A 23,565-nucleotide genomic window follows, 5' to 3' on the forward strand; every position below is an offset into this window, starting at 1 on the left:
CAGTCCCCTCCCCGGGCCCCACCCACCGGTCCACGTCCAGGATGCGGTTGGTATCACGGTTCACCACGTGGATAAGCAGCTCCGTTTGTGCGAAGTTGACGCGGCCTTTCTTGTCCACGTGAAACTAGAGGAGAAGGAGCATTGCTCGGGGGACCCTGGCAGGACCAGGGGAGGGGATAGGCAGGCTTCTTGCAGGAGACTTCCCTGCCCTACCTTACAGTGGACCTGTCACTACTGAGTGCTCACTGAGGACCAAGCTCGGTGCCAACCAGCCCACCGCACGGGGCAGGTGCCATGTATTAGCCTCGGGGGGGAGCAGGTAAGGCGGCAGGTACAGGGACCCAGGAGAACTCCAGAGCCTCCCAGTCACGCTGGGAAACGACTCGGGCAGCACACGTACCCCTTCTTGGGCTCCTGACCTTGCCACAATGCCCTGGTCCTTGTGACCTGTCCCCAGCCCCAAGGTGGGTCCCATGGGCCACCTGCACATCGTCGGTGTTGACAATGGCTCCAGTGATGTTGGCGAGCAGGCGGATGAACTCCTCCTCAAAACCTCGCACGCGGTCGGGGATCTCATTAATGACGATCTTGACACGCTGGTCATCCCTCAGGATGTAGATGCCGATGATGGCCGTGTCATTGTGGCCTGCCAGGTCTCGGGCCACAATGTCCACCACAAAGTAGCCAGGGCTGTAGGCCATGAAGAGGTCGAAGGTGCGCAGGATGCCGTCCACGCTTCCTGTGGAAAGCCCGGGGGCGGCACAGCTCAGGGGCCAGCCAGTGCTCCTGAGCCCCCTAGGAAGGGTCAAGGGCCTGGAGACGCCCAGGGAGGCAGTTCGAGGGCCCAGCTGGGCAGTGAGCCCAATGCCCAGTTGAAGGGCCCTTGGCTCTGCTGACAAGGTCATGGGGTATACAGCCCAGGCTGCCCCGAGTAGCACTCTTTCTAGAGAAACTGGGCATTTCCACTCTCAATGTGAGATCCTCTTATTCTCAACTATTCCCCAAGTTTTTATTGAAATTCTCTAACATATTAAAACATCTGCTGTCAGGGTGCGGTGGCGCATGCCTGTGATTCTGGTGGCTTGGGAGACTGAGGCAGGAGGTTGGAGAGTTCAAAATCAGCCTCAGCAACTTAGTGAGGCCCTGAGCAAATAAAACAAAAAAGAGCTGGGGATGTGGCTCAGGGGTTCAGTGTCCTTGGGTTCAAACCGGGTACCAAAAAGGAAAAAAAAAAGTTCAAGACATCTGCAGCCTGTGTGGGCCCAAAAATAACAAGTATGTGACTTTGACGATCCTTGCTGAGGTGCTGTGGCCACCTCATGTAACTGGAGGCGGTGGCGTGTGAACTAGACCTTGGAGGGTGGGGAGGCACAGCTTAAGGCAGACATGGGTCAGGAGGCGTTCCAGGAAACGGGTCAAAGGCCCAGGGTAGACCTAAGGTTGGCTCAGGGGATGGTAAGCAGCTCAGCCTGGCTGCTCCCAGGGCCCTCAAGGACAGTAGGGGACTGCAGAGCCAGGAAGAGGCACTAGAAGATGATCTACCAATTCTCGGAGGCCAGGCCAAGGAATTCTCCTGACATCCAGATGAGACTGCCAAAGTGGTGGAAGGAAATGGGCCCACCCCAGGGGCGCCTTCCAAACCAGCCCCAGAGTCTCCGCCATCCACAGGCAAATGCACAAGGAAACACGCATATTCCCAAGTGTGGCCTCCGACTTCCATCTCCCCAGTACCTGGCCCGCGCCCCGACACATGAGTTTCAGATGCACGAATGGGAAGCAGGAGGCAGGAATGGGAAGAGGACAGACAGATGGATGCAAGAATGGATGAGTGAATGATGGACGGGACAAGCAGCAAGAGCGAGCAGGTGGGCAGACACAGAGGTGAACAGGTGCATGGATTAGGGAACAGAAGGGCTGACATGACCGGCCAGGGCTGCCCGTGTCCTTGGGTGGTCTCACGGGCCCCATTTCCCCAGACTTCAGTCCATGCAGTGACTGAGAGGTCGTGGCTGGAGGGCCACCCACGAGCACCCAGGCCCCTACCCATGGTGAAGACCTGACCCACGTCCTCAGAGTCGTTGGCGAGGGCCCGGAAGTAGTGGATGGCCAGGATGCCGTAGAAGACGAGGCTGTTGTTACCGATGTCCGCGTCCAGGGCCAGCACCTGGATCAGCTCGGAGCCCACCTTGGCATCCGTGGCCACCCCTGTAAGGACCAGCAGGCGGCGTGAGTGTCAGGGAGGGGCCACCGGCGACCTCGGGCCCCGGCTCCGGCCTCTGCACCTGCAGTGTACTCAGCCTTGGTGAAACGCGGCGGCTGGTCGTCGATGTCCTCCAGCACCACGCGCACCTCCTGCAGGGAGAGGTCGGCCACCAGGTCGAGGGCCGGGGAGGCTCCGCGGGGAGGCGTCCAGCTGCGGTTGCTGGAGGCCTTGACGATAAAGGAGAAAACAGCCTCGCGCTCCCGGTCTAGGTCCCGCAGCACCAGCAGGCGCCCGTCGGGCTGCAGACGGAAGTTCTTCTCCTCGTTGCCAGCTGAGGGTGCGACAAGGCCAGAGTGAGGGTGCGAGGGCGCTTTGGGGTCATCTCCAGCCCCAGGGGCGGCGGCACTGGCTGGTCAGGCCCCACCTGCTATGAAGTAGTACACGACAGCGTTGGGACCCTCGTCTGCGTCCACGGCGCCCGTCACGTTGCCCACGAGGGTGCCGCGTGGCGAGTGCTCAGGCACCGTCAGCAGCTGGTACTGGGGGCGGCCTTTCTGCAGAGGGAGGAGGACGTCATCACAGGAGCCAAAGGGGACCTTCCAGCGCCAGCCAGAGGGCCCTGGGCAGTGACTGGGCACTGAGCCATACGGCCCAGGCCTCACGGGATGAGTGGCACTGTGGTGAAGGAGCCCTGCTCTCGGGGAGCCATCCAGTGGCACCCTCCATGAGGACAGTGCTGGGCGTGGCATGTTCTCTGAAGTGTCCCTGGCACCTCAGTGAGTGAATGGGGGTGGGCAGGCACACACTCCTGGGCACACACACAGGCTCCAGGGACACGTCATCTCCATGTGCATGTCATGGAGTCCATACCAGGGCCCTCAGCCCGGGTCCCTGCTCTAAGTCAGAGCTGATTTTCATGCTTCCTGCTCACGCCCGGGCATGCACACACACGATATCAGCTCCGTGATCAGGCGCATTTGCCTGACCTGTTTTCTGGGAATGGAATACTCCAGGCAGCACACTACCTCCCCAGCCTTTTTTCATTTTTAACTTTAAGACAGGGTCTTGCTAAGTTGCTGAGGTTGGCCTCTAAGTTGTTATCCTCCTGCCCCAGCCTCCCAAGTCTCTGGGAATACAGGCGTGCTCCTCCGTGCCTGGCTCTTTGTCCACTTTGGACCTCTGGCTAGTGCCTTGAAGTGTAATAGCTCAATACAGCATCACAGCTGCTCAGGGCAGAGCCGGTCCTTTATGAAAAGCGTGCAGACAGACATTTTCTATGTGTAGCCAAATGTGTATCAGTGTGCACAGGGGAGTGTGTGTGACTGCCACGAGGGACAGGCAAGCTCACTGGAGGCCTCACGAAGAGGGGTTCGTTGTCATCAATGTCCTCCAGGGCCACTTGCAGCGGCTGCATGGTCTCATATGGCACCGGCTGGCCCAGGTCGCTGGCTACCAAGATGAGCTGTGGGCAGAGGAACACAGTCAGAGGGGAAGGCTGGCGTAAGATAGTGGCTTAGGACTCCCGGGTGCTGTCCCCAGACAGGTCCCCCCAAGTCACTGCAGCCAGAAAATCTGCCGGGGCCCTGGCGTCTTACACTGTACACTGCCTGCTTCTCACGGTCCAGGCGCTGGGCCGTCTGGATGAGGCCACTGATGGGGTCGATGGAGAAGAACTCCCAGTCGCGGTTGCCCGCGGTCTTCAGGAAGCTGTAGCGCACCGCCCCGTTGAGGCCCTCGTCCTTGTCCGTGGCGTACACCTCATACACGTTGGAGTGCAGCGGGATCTCCTGCGGGGCATGGGAGGGGGGGCACCTAGACACGAGAACCCCAGCTCCCAGGCCCCCTTGAAGCTCTTGCGCTGATCCTGTCACAGCAAAAGGTCATTGCCACCTCCCAGCGTCCTTGGGGCATGCCTGGTGGCTGGGATCTCTTGGATTCTAAGCATCTGCCAGTTATTTCTCTCCCATCTCCCCAAGCCGAGGCCACTGTCCACTAGGGTCTAGCCTGAGACCCAGCTGTTCCAAGCTTTCTTGAGGTGACCACGCTCTAGGAGTTCCCATCCCCCGCCAGCCCACTGCCTGCCAAGGTTTAGGGGAATCCAAAGGCTTTGGCCATGGCCACTCTGTGTCCCTCGTCTCTCCTGCTCTCTGCGCTACCCTGATCACAGGAACTTTGGGTGTCCCCGAGAAGCAGCATCCATCCAGAAGGGCACCTGGAAATGGAGGACATGCAGACGGGGTGACATGGCAGCTAGAGATTGGCCACCTGGCTGGAGCCTGCTACCGATTCGCTGTGGAACCTGGGTGTGCCACTTCAGCTCTTTGAGCCTCAGGCTCCCCCAGATTTCCTTGAGGCAGGTCTAGCTTAGCAAAGACCTAACTGAAAGCACACAGTGACCCACGGGAAGGCCGCCCACGGCCAGAGAAAAAGAGCGTATCTCCTCGCTTTTAATGGAAAAATTCTCAACTCGGTAAGGTTTCATTGTTTATCTCAGTCATGACGATCAGAAGTTCCAAGTGGCAGTTACATCTGATTAATAAAAAGTGGGGTGACCAACAGATAATTACTTTTAAATGCTGGTCGATCAGGCTATTCAGGGGACATAAGCCTTCCCAAATACACAGCCCTCGAAGGGAACAACTTAGTAAATAGGGTCTTTAGTGTGGAAAATAACTAGATTATTAATTTATATCCTGAATTATTACACACACACACACTTGAAGCAGCTGACAATAATATATAAGATTGAACAAGTTAAAAATTTTAGGTTAAAAAAAGCTGGTCTGGGTGTGGTGGTGCACACCTGCAATCCCAGCTACTTGGGAGATTGAGGCAGGAGGATCTCAAGTTTGAGACCAGCCTGAGCAACTTAGTGAGACCCTGTCTCAAAAAAATTGAAAAGGGCTGGAGAGGTAGCTCAGTGTAGAGTGGGCCTGGTTCAACCCCTAGTGCCCCCCAGCAAAAAAAAAAAAAAAAGTTAGCAGGAAGAGGGAGCCGTGGTGAAGTGTGCCCAGCCTCTGGAGCGTCAGTGAGGTGGGCGATTACTTGGAGCTCCCCAGTGGGCAAAGCAATCACTGCAGATGTGACGCCAGAGACAATGTAAAAGCAAATCACAAGGTGACAGCACACAGTTTCCTAGAACTCATCCCTGGGAATATTTTCTTCTGGGGGACCTCAAAGAGGAGACAGCAACAACATGGTCTTAGCCCTGACTTTGAGATGTGGAGACTTGAAGTTTGGGGAGCAGAGAGCAAATCAAACACACCAGCTGTACCCACCCGACCAGTGTACTTTGGGCCTGGGTGCTTCAGAGTTGGCAGGAGGAGCAGAGATGAACGAAGGTTGCCCCTGCCTTCCCACGGCCATTTAGACCAAGGGATTCCAGAACCTCCGCCGCCGTCTCCCCTGTGCCTTATTTGGCTGCTCAGCGCCAACCCCAGGCTGCCTGCACTCGGCATCATAGGAGACCAGCCAGACGGAAGGGGCGTGTGCATTTATTTTAAGATCGGGGAAGCGGGCAGCAGGGGGGACTGTCCTTTGTAGACACCAGAGTAAGAATGGGGCATTTGCTATCATTAGTCCCATTTGCAGATCCAAAAGATTCAGAGAAGCCACTTGCTCAAGGTGCTTTGGCTGGTAGACAACAGAATTCCACTTGACCCCAAGATCTCGTGCTAGCACAGCCACACGATTGACCTGTCTGACCGTTGTTTAGTGCTACGTTATGTGGCCCGGGCAAGCCTGCTCTCGCCTGGCCTGCTCCCCCACCCCAACAATGAAGGCCCTTCCACTGCCCAGGCCCTGATGGCAAGAGGAGCAAGCCGGCTGGGTGCGGGAAGTGAGGAGTACCTCTCTGATGTGCAGGACGGTGCCGTTGGGTGGGCGCACGAAGACGGGGCGGTTGTCATTGACGTCGATGACCTCCACCAGGAGCATGGTGGTGCCCCAGAGTGGGGGCTGCCCCCCATCTGTGGCCACCACAGTCAGATTGAACCTCTCGTAGGACTGCAGAGGCCGCTGTGTGGTCACCAGGCCCGAGTCCACGTCCACATGGAAGGCCTCTGGCAGACAGGGCAGGAGAGCAGGAGTGTGACTGGCCACTGGCCTTCCTGTCCTCACCCTCCTCCTGGCCGGCCCCTCCCACCCCACGATTCACCACGGGCACCCAGGGAAGGCTCCGTACCCATGCCAGGGCCCTCGAGCGAGTAGGCCAGCTGCCCGTTGGAGCCCTCGTCCTGGTCGGTGGCCATCATGGTGATGACCGAGGTGCCTGCTGGCTCGTTCTCATACACACTGGTGCTGAACTGGGGCTTGGAGAAGCGTGGCCGGCAGTCGTTCACGTCCAGCACTTGGATCATCACCTGCGGGGGTGGGGGTCAAGGCCAAGGGTCAGGAGTATCCGGGGCTGCCTTGGGGGACCCAGTCACCCAGGAATAAAGCAGGTGAGGAAGGGAGGCACCGTCTTCTGATGTGTTCACCTCTGGACAATGTACTGAACCCCGAGCCTCAGTTTGCCCAGCTGTGTGCCAGGGACCACGGTTTCTCTCCCGGTCACTGCCGTCTACTGGATGCCGGTGGAGCGCCTGGCTCAAGGGAGCCCTTAGCAACCAGAACAGTCTGTTGTGGGCCCTGGAGAAGGAACCCCTCACCCGCCCCTCCTACCTGGTCCCTTGCTACTCCCTACAGACGCCTGCAAGTCTGGCTCTGTTCTCGGGACCTTAATACCAGATTGTGGGCTTCCTCCATTCCCTAGGGCCTTTTTTTTTGTGTGTGTGCTGGGGATTGAAGTCAGGGGTGCTGAACCACTGAGCCCCATCCCCAGCCCTTTTTATGTTTTATTTAGAGACAGGGTCTCACTGAATTGCTTAGCGCCCCGCTAAGTTGCTACGGCTGGCTTTGAACTCATGATCTTCCTGCCTCAGCCTCCTGAGCGGCTGGAGTTCCAGGCGTGCGCCACTGTGCCCAGCTCCTGGGGCCCCCCTGGACTGGGATTTGCATCTGCTCTTGGCTTCCCCTGCAGACCCCACAGCCCAGGGCAGGTCCTACAGACATAGCAGGCCCCTCCTCCCCAGGGCCAGGACCCTGCCCAGCTGCACTGGCATGAGAGCCCTGCAGGACAGGGATTTGGAAGATCAGCCTTCAGTGCACAAAGCCTTTCCAACCACCTCATTACCCAGATTCCTCATCGCCACCTCTGCTGCCTCCTTTGCAGATGTGACCACTAAAGTTCAGGTTCGTGGACAAGTGTGGTGTCTCAGCTAGCGAGACCTTGGTCTCCTCCAAAGTTTGTGCTTTTCTCTACGTGGTACATGTGTGTGTGTGACAGGGACAAGATCCAGCTATGTGTGTGTGCTCCCAGCTCTGTCCCTCAACCTGCAAGAAAGAATTTGTCTTGGCTCATCCAGCATCTCACCTCTCCACCCCTTTTGGAGAGTTTCCTTTGCATAATTAGGCTAGCGAGAGGGAGAAGCAGAAGATCAAGTACAGAAAGACAGGCCTGCAGCAGGCTCAGCAGCTTGTAATACCAGCCATTCGGGAGGCTGAGGCAGGAGGATCACAAGTTTGAGGCCAGCCTGGGCAACTTACTGAAACCCTTTCTCAAATTAAAAGGGCTGGTAGTATAGCTCAGTGGTAGAGCACCCCTGGGTTCTATCCCTAGTACTGGGGAAAAAAAAAAGCCCCAAAATCAAGAAGAGCTTTAGAAAGCAGAATAGGGTAAAGAGAAAGCAAAAGGCTCATGGCTGGAGACTTTGGGTACAAAAGGGGAGAGACCACTCAAGAGGTGAGACACTGGCCTGAGAGCCACTGTGAGGACCCTATAGAACTAGAATGGGATTGTTGTTGTTGTTATAATAATAATAATAATATTATTATTATTATTATTATTATTTTGAGACAAGTTCTCACTAGGCTGGCCTCAAACTCCTGGGCTCAAGTGATCCTCCTGCCTCAGCCTCCTCAGTGCTGGGACGACTGGTACTTGCCACCATGTCCAGTGGGGGTTGTGAATTTGATTCCTCATTAAAGGAATCATTCCTCTAATCAGTCACTTGATAAAGCTCTCTTAAAGGAGTCATTTAAGAGTCATTTGTAAAGGTGATGACTTTATAATTATTTTTGGTGGCTGGATGGTGTACCTTTCAATGGGACACTGTGGAGACACTGGGCCACGTGGAACCGTAGGCCACTCTCGGGCGTGTTTAGCCACCTCAGCAGCAGTCTGGCACAGGGATTTCTCTTAGAGTCCCCGTCGTCTTAGGCCGTAGTCATTGTAACCCACTCAGGCTTTTCCTGCTGCCTCCACAATCCCAGCCCCTGGCGAACCTGGCTTCGGTGGGTCCCCTCACCTGCACGGAATTTTCTCGACGGTTGCTGGCTACATCCCCAGGGTTGTCTTTGGCCAAGGCAGTCAGGATATAGTGGTCCTTCTTCTCCCGGTCCAGAGGGGACAGCACATAGATGTCACCCTAGCAGGGGGAGGGTGGCTTCAGGTCCTTCATCCATCTAACAGATTTACTGGGCACCTACTATGGCCAGATGCTGTTTTGGACTCTGCCTCCTGGGAAGTCCCATTCTAGTGGCTCTTTTTGCCCTTACTACCCCAATCCACCTGAGATTAAATGACCCGTCCAGGCTACAGCCAACTGCCTGACCAGGTCCTGGCGTGGAGTAGGTATTCCAAAACAGTCACTGTTTTTGGTGTCAGGCCAGAGCACAATCTGACCGTCCACCCCGGGCATGGTAAACCCTAGGGAAACGCAGCATGTGGGAGGCAGAGGCAGGGGGAAGGCCAGCTTCTGGGGAGGGGCCAGCTGACCAGCCATTCCTGGGCCTCAGGGCTCCCTCCCCCCTCTGACAAGGGCAGCTTTTGACTCAATGTGCCACGTTTGAATCCACCTTTCTCCCAAGTTTCTGCTCCCCCACAGGTCTGAGACTCACGGGAACACGGGGGGATCTACCCTTCGGGGTATCTCCCCTACCTCTGCACTGAGTATAGGGCTATGCACACAGTAGGCACTCAACAGTGACCACTCTCCCAGGCCTGTCTTTGGACAGTCTCAAAAGGCAGTCCCGTGGACTTTCAGGTTTCTTTTTCTGGTGAGGACACATCTCAGAAGTCCTCGACCCATGAAGGGTTGGTTCCTACAGACCTGGGCCACTTCCTTCCACATCCGCTGGGACAGAAAGGCCAGCCGACAGGATGTCTAGCACTCGAGGAAGAGTTTGCTGACTTGGCTAAAGAGCCTCTGAGGTTACAGCTGTCCAGGGGCAGTGCTCTGCAACAGGGGGATGCCTGCAGTCCCCCAGGGGGTTCTCAGCCTCGGATGCAGGGCCTGCCCACTGCAGAGCCCAGGCCCCCAGCGCACGCTCACCGTGGAGGGGTTGATGGCAAACGTGCCCTCGCCATCCCCCAGGCTGTACTCGATGAAGGCAAAGTTGCCCGAGTCGGCGTCAGTGGCAGTGACTGTCAGGATGACGGTGCCCACAGGCACATCCTCCAAGACGGCCTCCTGGAGAGAGCAGACTACGGTTGGCCCAGAGCCCACGTCCTGCCGGGGACTCACCGGTGCAGGGGACCCAGGGCACCCAGGGCACCCAGTGGCTTATGTGCTGAGCACTCCCGGGGACCTTAGGAGCCAGTGAGGTGGGAGTGGAAGGTGCACAAGGACCCCCAGGAACAGGTCCAGGCCCAGCCTGATGGCCTGGCCACCGACCTGGTAGGAGGGCTGGTCAAAGATGGGGTTGTTGTCATTGATGTCCACAATCTCCAGGTAGACAGGAATCTCAGCTGCCCGGGGCGGGGACCCATTGTCTGAGGCCCTCACTGTGAAGTTGAGCCAGTGCACTTCCTCATAGTCCACTGTCCGGTTGGCAATGACCTTCCCTGAGAAACAGGCATCTGCTGTCATTTTGGCCACTCCTCACAGCCACTCTCTAAAGTGTGAGGAGAAGGATCTGCGACTCTGAGGGTCAGATGTGGCCCCATTAGGAGGAGGGTGAGCAGGCAACACTGCCCCGTGGTGACCCAGAAGGCTGAGAGGGGCTGTTGTCACCTGAGAGGCAAGGAAAGACCTCACAAGCAATGGATGCACGTCACCAATCCCAGGGCCTCCTCTGAAACTCGTCCTCTGGGCTTTCCTGCTTCCAAGTGACACTGATAAGCAGGAGGTTGGGTGGCCGAGATGGTGGTGGGTGTGACAGAGAGGGGATGGGGTGTGACAGGTTCCAGCAGACACCAGGGAACCTCCATTCCCCAGGACTGGGCACTCTGTCCTTCATGTTGGGTATCTGGGAGTGAATGAAGGTCGGCCATCTTGGGTCTGGCCCAGCCCCGAGGCCCAGGGGTCCCAACTTGGAGGGTGAGAAGCAGGCCACCATCCTGCTGGGAGGCTGAGCGGGCACAGACACATATGTCCCCAGCCCTCCGCAGGCCGATGCCCACCTACCAGCTGAGGCGTCTTCTAGCTGGACGTAGCCTGGGGGCATGAGGTCCAGCAGGGTGTAGGTGATCAGTCCGTTGAGGCCCTTGTCAGGGTCCACAGCTGCCACGGCGATGAGCGTGGTGCCTGGGGTGGCCCCCTCCAGGATCCGCTCTGTGTAGTAGGTGATCCCGAAGGGCTTGAACTGGGGCGTGTTGTCATTGACGTCCAGGATGTTGACCGTCAGCTTGGCTGGGGTGCGGGCAGGGGGTGAGGGGGAGGGGAGGGGCACATGGCCAGACCAGACCTTCCTGAGCCTCAGCTAAGCCAGAGAGGGTGGCGGCATCCCACAGCCCTCTGGGGACTCCTTGAAGATGGACTCAGGCCTCAGGCTGTGACATGTGACCCTGTCCTCTGGTCTGGACTCACCCTTCCATAGGGGAAGGGGCTTGTGTTCTACTAACTGGCCAGATGGCCTTGGTGAGGCCTCGGTGAGCCCTCGGCCCCTGCTGAGTTTCCTGACCTATTCGGGGAGACGGGACTAAGGTGATCTTGGAGACCCTTGCCACACCCCACGCGAGTCGTGCTCTCTCTAACCCCAGGCCACACCCGCAACCCTGCCAGTTTGGGACACGTAAGAGATGACCAAGTCTGCCCTTCCTTCCGGAAAAGTCGGGCTTCTGGGCTGTGAAGATAAGCAGCCAACATCTGCTGGGTCTAACTCCTCACCCCAGCAGTGTCCCTGCCTCATGGCTCCGCAGCCCCCTCCCGGCCACGTCTCAGGTGCAGACCACAGTAGCCCCTGCCCGCGTTTCCCTATCTCGGTGCCTGGAGCCCCAGTGCAGTGTCTGTGGCCTCCAGTCACCTTCCTGTGCTCTTGGCTTCCTCTGTGGGGACCCCACAGCTTCCTATCAGATCGTGAGGTTCCTGTGGGGCATCTAGCCACACCCGACAGCTACTCCTCCTTTCTCAGTCCCCTTTCAGGCTCCAAGCATCCTTCCCCCTGGAGCCTGGGAGCGAGGATTCCACATGAGTCCAGCCTCACCTGGCCGCCACCTTCCACGGCCCCAGTGCCACCAACCCCCTGCAGCCCTCGGGCGAGTCCTGTTGGTCCCCCTTGGGGCCAGGCCTGGGCCTCTTCTTGCCCCACCGCAGCCCTGAATGGCTCTGAGCCACTGTGGTGGGATCCCAGCAGAGAAACCTTACCATTTGGCACGCTGACGGAGCGCTCTGGGAGGTCACTGGCATTGTCAATCACTGAGAGAGTGACCTCATAGGTGGCAACCAGCTCCCGGTTGAGGGGGGATTTTACCATCACAGACCCTGTGGACCAGACCAGGTCAGGTTCAGTTGGAGGGGAACCCCCTAAAATCTGGGCCTCCCTGGGTGCTCCTGGCCAACCCCTCCAGTCCCTAAAGAGGGCAGTAGTCCTCGGTGGACCTAGGACTTGTGGCTGGGACGGTCCACCCTTGGGGACTTGCCCCCCACTTAATGCTTACTAGCCAGGCGACCTCCGTAGGTTACTTAACCTCTCTGCACTTCCGTTTCCTCACCCGCAAAAGGGGGAAATTCCAGCACCTACCATACAGGGTTATTTTGAGGATCGGAAAAGTTAAATTTCCATTTACAAAGTACTCAGGCCTGCACCCAGCTTATAGAAAGTGCTAGGTAATTTGGTTTAAAAATACTTATAATCCACAACGACATGAACGCCCTTAACACTATCACACTGCATACTTCACATGGCTCAGGCGGTCAATTTTATGTGCGTTTTGGTCACAATTTTAAAAATTCATATGTTCCAGGGAGATCAGGTATAAAGGAAGGTCATGGCAGCTAAAAAGCCATGAGGAGGGTCCCTGAAGGTGACCACATGGTGGGATGGGCCCTTTGTCTTAATGATTAAGGCGGTGTGAACTGGGCTGATTGCAGGACAAGAAGGTTGACATCACATTAGTATCAGCAAGCGAGCTGGGCCCAGTGGTGCACGCCTATGATCCCAGCAGCTCAGGAGGCTGAGGCGGGAGGATCACCAGTTCAAGGCCAGCCTCGGCAACTTAGCAAGACCCCAAGCAACTCAGTAAGACCCTGTCTCTAAATAAAATACCAAATGGGCCGGGATGTGGCTCAGTGGTTAAATGCCATTGGGTTCAATCCCCAGAACCAAATAAATAAATTAATTAAATAAAAATCAGCAATCCGGTTCCTTCTCTTCTACCCACTGCCTCCCAGAGTCCCCGCCTACTCCCTGACCAGAGAAGAACCCTCCAGAACCGTGGGCTTGTCTGGACAGACCTAGTTTGGTGGTCTCAGTGCTGCCCCTGGGGGGTCTGTCTTCTCCTGCCTGCTGTGGGCCTGGCGGCTCCTCCCTCCTCCATTAGGCTGAGGACCCCTCTCCTCCTCAGGCGCTGGGGTCTCGGGCTCCCTTCCCCCTTGGCGGACCCCCTGGCTGGGCTTCTGTCCTCCATGGGTCCCCAGCCATGGGGGCCGTCACTTACCCTGGGCTGCCGCCTCCTCCTCCTCCTCCTCTTCCTACTCTCGCTCCCCGTCCCCCAGGCTGGGGAGCGAGGATGGGGAGAGGGCAGCTGCATTCAGTCTGCAAAGGCTGGGCCACGGCCTGGCCCGGCCCCCCAGGGCAGGAGGGGTGGTGGGGTGCGGTGGGCATGGAGGAGGACAATGGGTGAAGCAGAGAGGAGATGAGGTGGGAAGTGACAGAGACAGAGCTCAAACCTGCGGGCCTGCCAGCCGTGGGGAGAGAAGAGGGTTAAGTCAGTTAGTTCAGGGGACACGGGAGGGAGTGGCGCAGGGTGCGGCAGGGGGCTCAGAGCCGACCAGGGCAGGAGGGACAGGGCTGTGCAGGGAGAGGGGAGGGCCAGGAGAGCGGAGGAGCAGGTGGGAGCCCGAGGAGTGGACAGCCTGGGGCCAGGCTCCAGCAAGAGGGGGAGGGGGAGCCAGTGAGGTGGAAGAGCAGGAGGCAAAGGGCAGAGAAGACACTGGAAAGAAAAATAGAGAGAAGAGAGTCAGTAGGAGGAGGGAGGACAGAGAACGGCAGGAGAGCAGGGCACGGCAGCTCTCCATGGTCCTGAGCCGGGGGCCAGGGGGCCAGGACCCGGGCCTGGGCGGCTTCTGGCATGGATGGCTCTCCTTCTCGTCCTTTGGGCCCCCATCCAGACGGAGGTGACTGCACTCTGGCTATGGCACGCTGTGACCTCTGGCCCCTCTCTCTTTAGTACCCCACTCCCTCAGTCTCCTTCCATAATCACAGCGATGTACTCGCCTCCATTTTTATTTTAAAATCACATGAAAACCATGCGATGTTTTTAAAGACATTAATGCAAATGCTACAGTGGTATCTCTCTCACCCTTGCTCTTTCTGTGACTGCTGTAGATCCACCCACGGTGCTGCGTGTCTGCTCAAATGCATGGCACCCCACGGACCCACTGCTTTTTACTCTCTAGGCTCTTAGGGATGGATACTTGCGTGGCCTTCGAGTCCCACTAGCACCACTAACACTGCTGTCACACCCACAGGCAGTGCCATGATTGCCCTGAGGATTTCTCTGGGACATATGGTAGGTCTGGGGGTCTTAGTGGACCTCATGCTGGATTGTCCTGATGGTGGAATCAGTCCCAACTTCTAGAGTAATGCACGAGGGTTCCAATGTTCCCACACTATACCAACATCCACATCGCCCAGGATCCTTATGTCTGCTATGGAGATACTTCATACGTGGAAAATGTCTCACTGCCGAGTCCCTGCACGTTTCTCTGAATAACAATGAATTTTTTAGCCTTCCGTCACAGCCATGTTAATTTTTTGTCACTCCTGTGGCCCTTCCGAGAAATGTGCTTTGGAATATCCATGTCCCTTCTCTAACTGGTAGAGAAGCCCAAACACCAAGCTGTTGGGGAAGTGGCACAATCCAATTGTGCTAAGCTGCGTCAATGGTGAAAGATAAGCTGCAGTCCCCTTTGTAAATCGTTAACAGTACCAATGGATGTAGCTCACAAATTTAAATGGCCAGTGTACGTGGGAAGAAAGCATTGGTTTGAACCTAGTTAGTAAAGAAAAGCATATTAAAACAAGGTGCCATTTTCCTTTAAAACACAAACATTCTACAATACGGAGTGCTGGCATGGATGTGGTGAGAAGGGCACTCTCGTGCAATACTGCAGAGTGACAGAGCCAGGAGGGACAGAGATGCTGCTTGAGGGAGGAGGAAGGGGGAGGGAGAAAGAGAGAAGAATACAATATTAACAGGGAGAAAGGAGAATAGAAGGAACTGTGTAGGAAGAATAAAGGAAGGAAGCAGGGAGCAAGAGTCTGGGCAGGAGTCGGGTGGGGGGAGGGGGAGGCCCTGTACCTGTGTTGATATTCACGGCGAAGGCATCCTCCTGGTTGGGCACCAGGCGGTCGGTGTCATCCTTGGCCACGATGTCAATGATGTGGTACTCCAGCTTTGGGTTGAGGTCTAGGTCGATGGCGGTGATGTTGGCAATGACAGAGCCTGGCTCTGCCGACTCCAGCACGCTCACCGTCTGGATGGGGTTGAGGAACTCGGGGCAGGAGTCATTGATGTCATCGATCAGGATGGTGATGATGGCTGTGCCCGAGAGAGGGACAGTGCCCCGGTCGGTGGCCACCACCGTCAGCCTGTAGGCTTCCTGTTCCTCCCTGTCGATGGTGGCATTGCCCACTCGGATGACCCCAGTGACGGGATGGATGAGGAAGCGGTCCTGGGCCCCGGCTTCTATCCGGTAGACAAGCTCTCCGTTGAGGCCACTGTCCTCGTCTGTGGCTGTGACTTGAAGGACCGAGAATCCTGTGGGGGGAGGAGTAGCGAGCATGAGACCCCCAGCAAGACCAGGCCAGCACCCCTTTACTGCGGTGCACCAGGGACTCCTTCTCACCACAATTTTTCCAGCATTTATTTAAAAAAATTTTTTCATGTTTGTAATTTTATATAAAAATATATATTTTTGGTACTGGGACTTGTACCCAGGGGTGCTTTACCACTGAGCCACACCCCCAGCCCTGCTTATTCTGTTTTGAGCCAGGGTCTTGCTGAGTTGCTGAGGCTGGCTTTGAACTTGGGATCCTCCTGCCTTAGTCACTGGGATTGGGATGACAAGTGTGCACCGCACCTGCTCCTACATTCTTTAATTAGGCAATATTTTATAATTTAATGTCAGTTGTACCTTCTGAAAAGCATCTGCTTTTTGCCTTCTGCCCATTTCTGTCAATTTATACAAATCACTGTACACAGTTATGAAAACCTCTGTGGCGTGTGTACAGGTCCCTCAGAGGCACGGGCTAGAGGCCCGATTCTCAGCCCAGGGCACTATTAGAAGGTGGGGCCTAGCTGGGGTCTTCCAGTCACATGGGAGTGTGCCCTAGAAGAGGCTAGTGGGACCCTGGCACCACTGCTTTGTTTCCTGGACACCACAAGGTGGGCAGCTTGCTCTGCTCTGATGCTCTATCTCACCTCAGGGCCAAAAGCGATGGGGCTGACTGACCATGAACTGAAACCTCCAAGACTGTTGGCCCAAATGAATCTTCCCTTTTTTTAAGTTGATCATCTCAGACTTTTTGTTATAGTAACGAAAGCTGACTGATACAGTAACTCGGGACAAAAAACTTTTTCTCTGTTTGTTACTTATGACAAATATCTTTTTCTCAGTTACTTTTTACTCAGTTACAGTATTGGTCATCATTGTTTAACGTAAATAGAAGTTTAAAGAAGTTTATTTATTTATTTTTTTTGTGGGGCTGGGATTGGAACCCAGGGCCTTGCACATGCTAAGCACAAGCTCTACCACCAAGCTTCACCCCTAGTCCCAAGAAGGTTTTTCTAATGCATTGAAATTTAATGTTGGTTTTTTTTGAGTTCTTTTTTTTTGGGGGGGGGGGGGCACCAGGGATTGAATTCAGGGACACTTGGCCACTGAGCCACATCTCCAGCCCTATTTTTTTTAATTTTATTTAGAGACAAGGTCTCACTGAGTTGCTTAGCACCTCACTTTTGCTGAGGCTGGCTTTGAACTAGTAATCCTCCTGCCTCAGCCTCCCATGCTGCTGGGATTATAGGAGTGAGCACCCAGCTGTCTTCTGTTTCTTTTATGCTTAGAAACCTTTGTACCCAGAAACCAGATAAATACTTACCCAATTTTCTTCTTTTAGTTTTTAGCATTTTCTACTCTTCTACATATGTTTTAGAATGTCTAAGTTTAATTTTGGTGTCTGATATGAGGTGAGATTCTATACCATTAAATCATATGTAATTAGATTGCATGTAGATTATATAATCTAAAATACTAGATAATAATTTTTTTCCTCACTAAATAGCTTTCTCCATTGGTTTCCTATTTTTAAGTCCCATAATACTATATACTTTAACGTACCATTGTCTGTTTGGGGGCTACTCCAGCCCAGTCTTGTGTTCATACCACATGGTTTTAAATACTGTAGCTCCGTAATGTGTCATATCTGGTAGAGCAAATCTGGCTTTAGTATACTTTGAAAATTTCTTATTCTTCCAGATAAACTTTAGAACCAAATTTATCCCCCCCAAAATGAAATTCTGATTGTGATGGAAATACACTGATCCTATTTTGACATTAAGATACCCAGACTTGGGCTGGGGATGTGGTTCAAGCGGTACCACGCTCGCCTGGCATGCGTGCGGCCCGGGTTCGATCCTCAGCACCACATACAAACAAAGATGTTGTGTCCGCCGAAAACTAAAAAATAAATATTAAAATTCTCTAAAAAAAAAAAAAAAAAGATACCCAGACTTTCCTACCATGAACACAGATGGAATATACTGAGGATCTTGTTGGGAATATAGTATGGACTATGGGGGTGCAGCTCAGTGGTAGCGCACGGGCTCAGCATGTGCAAGGCCCTGGGTGTGGTCCCCAGCAATAAGAACAACAAAAAGCTGAGGTTCGGAGAAGGGAGTGCAGGGGTTGGGTTCCCCAATCACATGCAGCTCATCCCTCCCCCACTGGGGGTAAACCCTGCATCCACCTGACCTCCCACCCCCAGTGACCCCGACCCTCCTGGCAGGGACCAGGGGAGGGGGTCTGTCTTCTGCTCACCTGGTGGGCAGTTCTCCAGCAGGTGGGCAGTGAGGGTGGCGGGGCTGAAGGTGGGCCAGTTGTCGTTGTCATCCAGGATGGTGACGAGCAGGTTGGCCGTGCCATTGAGCAGCCCTATGTCCTCGGCTAGCAGCAGCAGCTCCAGGACAGCGGGGGAGAAGGCCTCCCGGTCAATGAGGACACCTGACCTCACGGTCACCACACCTGGTGCAGGGAAAGGAGCAGATGTCCCAGTGGCTTTCTTCCCCAGACGCAGCCACCTGTGTGGTCCTGTGTGGCTCACGGGTACCCTCTGTGCCTGCAAGAGTCCAGCCTGGAAGACTGACCCGGGACAGGATGGACCCGCTCCATTGGGGTGGGTCTCTGTCACCCATTGGCCTTCCGTCCCAGATGAGGCCGACGGGACATGGTTTCTGGGAGCTGGTCTGGGCAGAGGATGGGGCAGCTGCTTTGGCGGCTCCTGTGTGACCCAGGTCCTGGGAGGTGAAGGGCGGGGCTGGGGCTCAGCACTCAGGCTGAGAGTTTGGGCACCAGGACGTTCCAGCTTCCTTCTGGTCCCCCTGCCTGGCCCCTGGGTGGCCTCGACCAGCTGCACTACGGGGATGTGGGCTGTGAGGAACGGGTCCCGGTGGGCGACCTGGATCGACCTGGATCTGAGCAGGAGGCCCCAGATCTAGCAGCGGGGTCTGTCCACCCCAGAGCCCCAGCGGGAAGCCGGGGCGGGGCCCAGGCCTCACCCGTATTGTTGTCGATGTCAAAGAGGCCACTCTGGGGGCCCAGCAGCTGGTAGGTGACCACGGCATACACATCCTGGTCCGCGTCCAGGGCCAGGATGGGCCCGTTGAGCACCGTGAGGGGGGTCCCTGGGCCAGGAGGAAAGGAGTCACCGCAGGTCAACAGGGTCCCCCCTCCCCGCTCCCCGGCCCCTGACCCCGTGAGCCATGGCTGACAATGGATGAGAGGGGAGGGAGGTGAGGCGGACAGGGTGGGGAGGCCCGGGCGGGCGGGCCTGCGGCAGCCTTGGCAGACTGAACGCAGATGCCTGGGGAGCGGCCTCAAAGCCCTGCTGGGAGAGAACACAGAGCGTGAGCGAGCCCAGCCGCGGGCTTCCCAGCAGCCTCTGAGACTGGCCACTCCACGGAGGGTCTGGGGCGCCCTTGTCCCCTCCCCGAGTGTGGGCCCCTCTGCCCCAACAAATCTAGAGCAGCTGACTGCATGTGGGCCCCGTCGACGGGCGTGAGCGTGCGCAGCAGACCAGGGCCGGGATTCCCGGGCGTGCGGCGTCTGCCTTCTCAGGTGGGCACATCTGGCACACCCCTGCATATCTGTGCACACCCTAACCCCACGAGATGCCTTGACAGACATGAGCGCTGGCCCACGCGGGAGCATGCACACAGGCAGGCTCCAGGCAGGGAGTCAGAAGAGGAGCATCTCAGCGCTTCTCTCTCTGACCCCCCAGTCCAAGGTTTGGGGGCTGGGGAGGCTGGAGGAGAAGTGAGGGCGCAACTGGGGGCGTGCCAAAGGGCAAACTCTGTCCCTGGGGAGGGAGGTGTGGCTCATCTATGCTGGCCTCCTGGGACCTCCACATCTGATTAAAGCTATTCCCCAGAGGTTCCAAACCAAAGGCCTGGCGGGCGCCCTTCCACCTTAAACACCCCTCTTTGGCAACAGTGGGGCTTATTCAGACCACCCTGGGGACCAAGCGCCACACCGGCTCTTTCAGCCCGTCCTTTAGTCTCTCTAGTGGCTCCCGAGAGGCCCAGCAGCTTCCCCCACTCCCTAGCCCTCAGAACTGTGCCTGTCCCTTTCCTCTGACCCCCTTCTGCACCCACTGGGGCTTGCATCTGGCTCCACCACTGGGCACACGGCGCATCTCCAGGCCTGAGGCCCCAGCAGTGCCAGCCATGGCAGGAGCCCCTGGGCGGGCCCAGCACCTACCAGCAGGAGAGTTCTCCATCACCTCTGCCTGGTAGGTCCCCTCAGTGAAGAGGGGGTGGTTGTCATTCTCATCGGCAAGAGAGATCAGCAGCAAGTCAAAATCCTGTGAGATGGGACAGGGGCAGGCTGTAGGCTGTGCTCTGGTAAAGGGACCCCTTGACAGAGGGGCTGGGAGGTGGAAGATCCAAGAAGCCTGCACCAGTGTCCAGGGACCTGGCTTCAAGCCCCCACTCCTTAGCAGCTCACTGGTTGGCCTTGGGCAAGTAACTTCCCCTCTGTCTGGGCATCAGGTTTGCAGTAGAGCCAAGGGGGATCTTAACTCTTTCAGGGAGGTGGCGTGAAGGTCACAGGCAGGGTGGATCTGAGTGGTGCCGAACCCTGTACCCCGGGATGCTATCACCATTTCAGAGGGGCAGGAACCACGGCTCAGAGGGGCGAGCTAGCTGCCAGCCTCCCCCACCCCCAACCCCTCAGCACTGCGGCCCCCAGGATGGCCAGGGCCCTCCAAAGCATCAGAAGGAGAGGGGGAAATGAGAGCCAGAAAAAGCAGGAGAGGAGGTAGGAAGCAAGAGAAGGAAGCGGGAAGGCACCGAGGGAGGCAAGGGCCCGCAGTCTCCTCTGGCTGAACCGATGAGGAAACCGCGGCCCAGGGAGAACAGTGCCCTGGCTGAGCCACAGTGCTAGCCAGGAGCAGAGCCGAGATGAACTGAGCCCAAATACTTGTGGCCTCAGAGGTTGGGAAGACAGCTGACCCCTCCGACAGGGGACAGGGACTGCTACGCAGTGCCCATTGCCTTTTAGTAAAGAGTCCATTTCTTTGGCTTTTGAAGGGAAACGCAGTGCTTTCAGGGCCTCAGTGTGTGTGAACGCGCAGCCCACAGGCACACAGATGGGGTGTGCGCCAGGTGTCGGTGGCGGGAGAGGACAGCAGCTGGCACCCACTGAAGGCGGCCACTGAGGGGTCGTCCCGTTCCCAGCACTGTGCTGAGGACCCCCTTCATCCTCTCCACAACTCTGAGGTGAGTGTGATCTTTTTCAGAAGAGGAAACGAAGGCCCAGAGTGTTAATCTGTCAAAGCCACACACCTAAGGACAGGAAAAGTTGGGATTTTTTTCTTTCTTAAGCTGGGATTTGAATCCAGCACTTGCTCATTCCAAGACCTGTGCACCTGAGCCCCAGGCCTGCTGCTTGTGGGAAAGGTGATGTGTCGTGTGCCCCTCGGGCACCCCACGGGGCCCACTGTGCCCTCCGCCTCACCTTCCTGGCTATGCGTGGGTTCTCCGGGTTGTCCTTCACGGAAATGGTCAGCTTGTACTCTGGGATCCGCTCACGGTCCAGGGGCCGGTTCACAGTGACGATCCCTGTCTGGGATGTGCAGGGCAGGTGAGCCGAGTGGCCACCTGTCCCCCACTTTTGGCTCTGACCCACAGATGCCCAACTGCTCAGTCTGCAGCTCCAGGGGTGGCTATGAGCTCTCTCCCTAAAGCACCCAAGAGATGGTCCAGAGGGCCAAATGTGGGCTGGCAGGCTCCTGCCAGGGTGAGGGTGAGTGACCAATCCCCAAGTTCTTGCTGTCCACAAAGTATGGGCCCTTTGACGATGCCATGGTGTCTGTAGTCTATGGACACTCCAGGAGGCCAACCATGGACAGAACCCAAGTGTCCCCAGAGGCTCTAGCCCCCATCTCTGCCCAGGACAAACCTCAGGTAGCTCCAGATGGACACCAGAGATGGCTGCTAAATTGTAAGAGGCCATTGATTTGGATGAGGCTTTGGCACTAGGAACCCAGAGACCAAACCAATATGGTTAATTCGGGTAACTGCAGTAGCCAGTTAACTATTTAAGCTGTATCCATGACAGACAGACAGACAGACTAAGCTGTGCTTATGCTTTACTTCAGGGAGTTTTGTTTGTTTTCTGGCACCAGGGATTGAACCCAGGGGTGCTTAACCACTGAGCCACATCCCCAGCCCTTTTTGCATTTTATTTAGAGACAGGGTCTCACTGAGTTGCTCAGGGCCTCCCTAAGTGGCTGAGGCTGGCTTTGAACTTGCAATCCTCCTGCTTCAGTCTCCCAGGGATCACAGGCGCGTGCCACGGCGCCCAGCAAGTGTTTTGATTAATGCTGATGGATCCATTTATTGGCTAGAATTCCCTTTTAGTAAAGAGTCCATTTCTTTGACCAGAGCCTGCTCTGGTCATGGAGGCCGCCCCACTGAAGAACTTTTTTCATGCTTTCTGTTTCTTCCTCACTGAGCTCTGCTCTATGCAGTTTGCCTAAAGGCATTTTCCCTTTTGACACAGCTCACAGGGATCTCCAGGATTCCATGCGGGAAGCAGGAGGCCAGACCGCAACAACTAAAGGCCTCTGGGACAGGGTCCCCTTTTTGGGGAGGGCCCTTGGGGGCCTACCGTGGCGTTGATGAAGAAGGCCCGCTCCCGGTTGCCTGCGGTGATGTTGAAGGTGAGGAGCGCGTTGCAACCGCTGTCGGCGTCGCTGGCCAGGACACGGGTGACGAAGCTGGAGACCGGGCTGTTCTCACTGATGGTGATGTTCATGGGCAGGTTCAGCAGCACCGGGTCATTGTCATTGATGTCCAGCACCCGGATCCCCACCAGCATCTGGGGCCAGCCAGAGGAGGGAGTGCCAGGAGCGGTGGACATGAGCAGCAAGAGGAGGCATCGAGGGAGGGAAGGCCCGGAGGCCAGAGGCCGTGGGGAAGAGAGAGAGGAAGATGCAGGTCAAACAAAGGCAGGAGAAGGAAAAGCAGGAGGCGGCCGAGGCGGAGGGAGGGTGACTACCAGGCAGGGCTGCCTCTCCCCAGGGGCGTGGGGTCAGGAGTGCCCTGAGCAGCCACAGCCACCAGGCCCTTGCCCAGCCTCCAGGGATGACTCTTAAGAGGGACTCAGGGTCTTAGACTGGCCCCAGAGCAGCCTGTGGCCCCTCAGGGCAGGAGGGTGACAGTATTCGCAGGAATCTCTATGAGGAAAAGAGGGGGGCAGGAAGGGGAAGCCCTGGAGTGGGGTCCTGTACTCACAGTGGAGCTGAGTGGGGGCACCCCCCGGTCGCGGGCACAGATGGTCAGGTTGTAGAAGGCAATCGTCTCCCGGTCCAGCTCCACATCCTTCCGGACCCGCAGCACCCCTTCCACGGGAGAGATCAGGAACTCCCCTGCGGCCCCCAGAAAAGGCGGGAGTTAGCCATTAGCTGGGATTGGCCAAGAGCTGCAGAGGGCCTGGCTTCTCCCCTCCCCGTGGCCAGCCCCCCTGGCCAGGGCTGAGGACATCCAGGGTGCCAAGCCTCCACTGCTCCCAGCTTCAGCTCCATCAGACCAGGGGAGCGGTGGGCGTGGCCGCTCACGGCCCACGTGTCGCAGTTCCAGACCAATCAGCACCCTTCCCCGGCCCGCCCAGGCCCAAGACTGACCCTGGGTAAGACGGTTGTGTTGGAAAGCGGGGCTCCCTACCTACCCAGGGACACTCTTTCCAACCACTATTGATCACAAATTAACTATGGCGTCAGGTTTTTTTTTTGTTTGTTTTTTTCTTTTGTACTGGAGATGGAACCCAGGGATGCTCTGCCACTGAGTGTGAGAAATAGAAAGTTCAGTGGTCAATTTTCAAAGTATAGCTTTTAGCCTTAATTGGGATGTAAGATCCGATTGTAGCCATTTAAACTGGCCCTTCCCTTGGCCCACCCCAATTTAAAAATTAGACAATCACATAGACTGTGACCCTGAGCTCCTCCTATCAGAGCAAGGGACAGGGCCGAGTCAGGGATAAAGACAGGTGAACTGCCCTCCCTCTCCCCAGGTGTGCTCGCTTGGGGGAGGATTTTCCTTGGTAACGCGGCTTCTGCAGAAGTAAAGTTTGCCTTGCTGAGCTACTTCCGAACATGGGTCT

General features: G+C 56.4%; 1 protein-coding gene across 7 annotated transcripts in view; it reads right to left on the reverse strand.

The window, feature by feature from the left end:
• Cdh23 (cadherin related 23) overlaps window positions 1-23,565 on the reverse strand; it is a 383,514-nt gene that overhangs the window by 3,816 nt on the left and 356,133 nt on the right. For 2 of the 7 annotated variants that reach the window (XM_058577902.1, XM_058577897.1), the window contains exons 40-60: window positions 22,701-22,834; window positions 22,075-22,284; window positions 20,920-21,027; window positions 19,663-19,765; window positions 18,462-18,587; window positions 17,725-17,928; window positions 14,988-15,446; window positions 11,830-11,946; window positions 10,651-10,875; window positions 9,919-10,088; window positions 9,577-9,714; window positions 8,551-8,670; window positions 6,387-6,564; window positions 6,053-6,264; window positions 3,799-3,990; window positions 3,552-3,665; window positions 2,628-2,757; window positions 2,283-2,534; window positions 2,044-2,205; window positions 483-739; window positions 27-124 (exon numbers count right to left, since the gene is read on the reverse strand). In XM_058577902.1, coding sequence (XP_058433885.1) covers window positions 27-124; window positions 483-739; window positions 2,044-2,205; window positions 2,283-2,534; window positions 2,628-2,757; window positions 3,552-3,665; window positions 3,799-3,990; window positions 6,053-6,264; window positions 6,387-6,564; window positions 8,551-8,670; window positions 9,577-9,714; window positions 9,919-10,088; window positions 10,651-10,875; window positions 11,830-11,946; window positions 14,988-15,446; window positions 17,725-17,928; window positions 18,462-18,587; window positions 19,663-19,765; window positions 20,920-21,027; window positions 22,075-22,284; window positions 22,701-22,834 — 3,709 coding nt within the window. The other 5 variants (XM_058577901.1, XM_058577898.1, XR_009226399.1 and 2 more) reach the window with 5 other exon arrangements.

The sequence above is a fragment of the Marmota monax genome, unplaced genomic scaffold, assembly GCF_021218885.2.
Source record: "Marmota monax isolate L192 unplaced genomic scaffold, Marmota_monax_Labrador192_F-V1.1 WCK01_AAM20220418_F8-fsc00019, whole genome shotgun sequence".
In the NCBI taxonomy this organism is placed as follows: Eukaryota; Metazoa; Chordata; class Mammalia; order Rodentia; family Sciuridae; genus Marmota; species Marmota monax.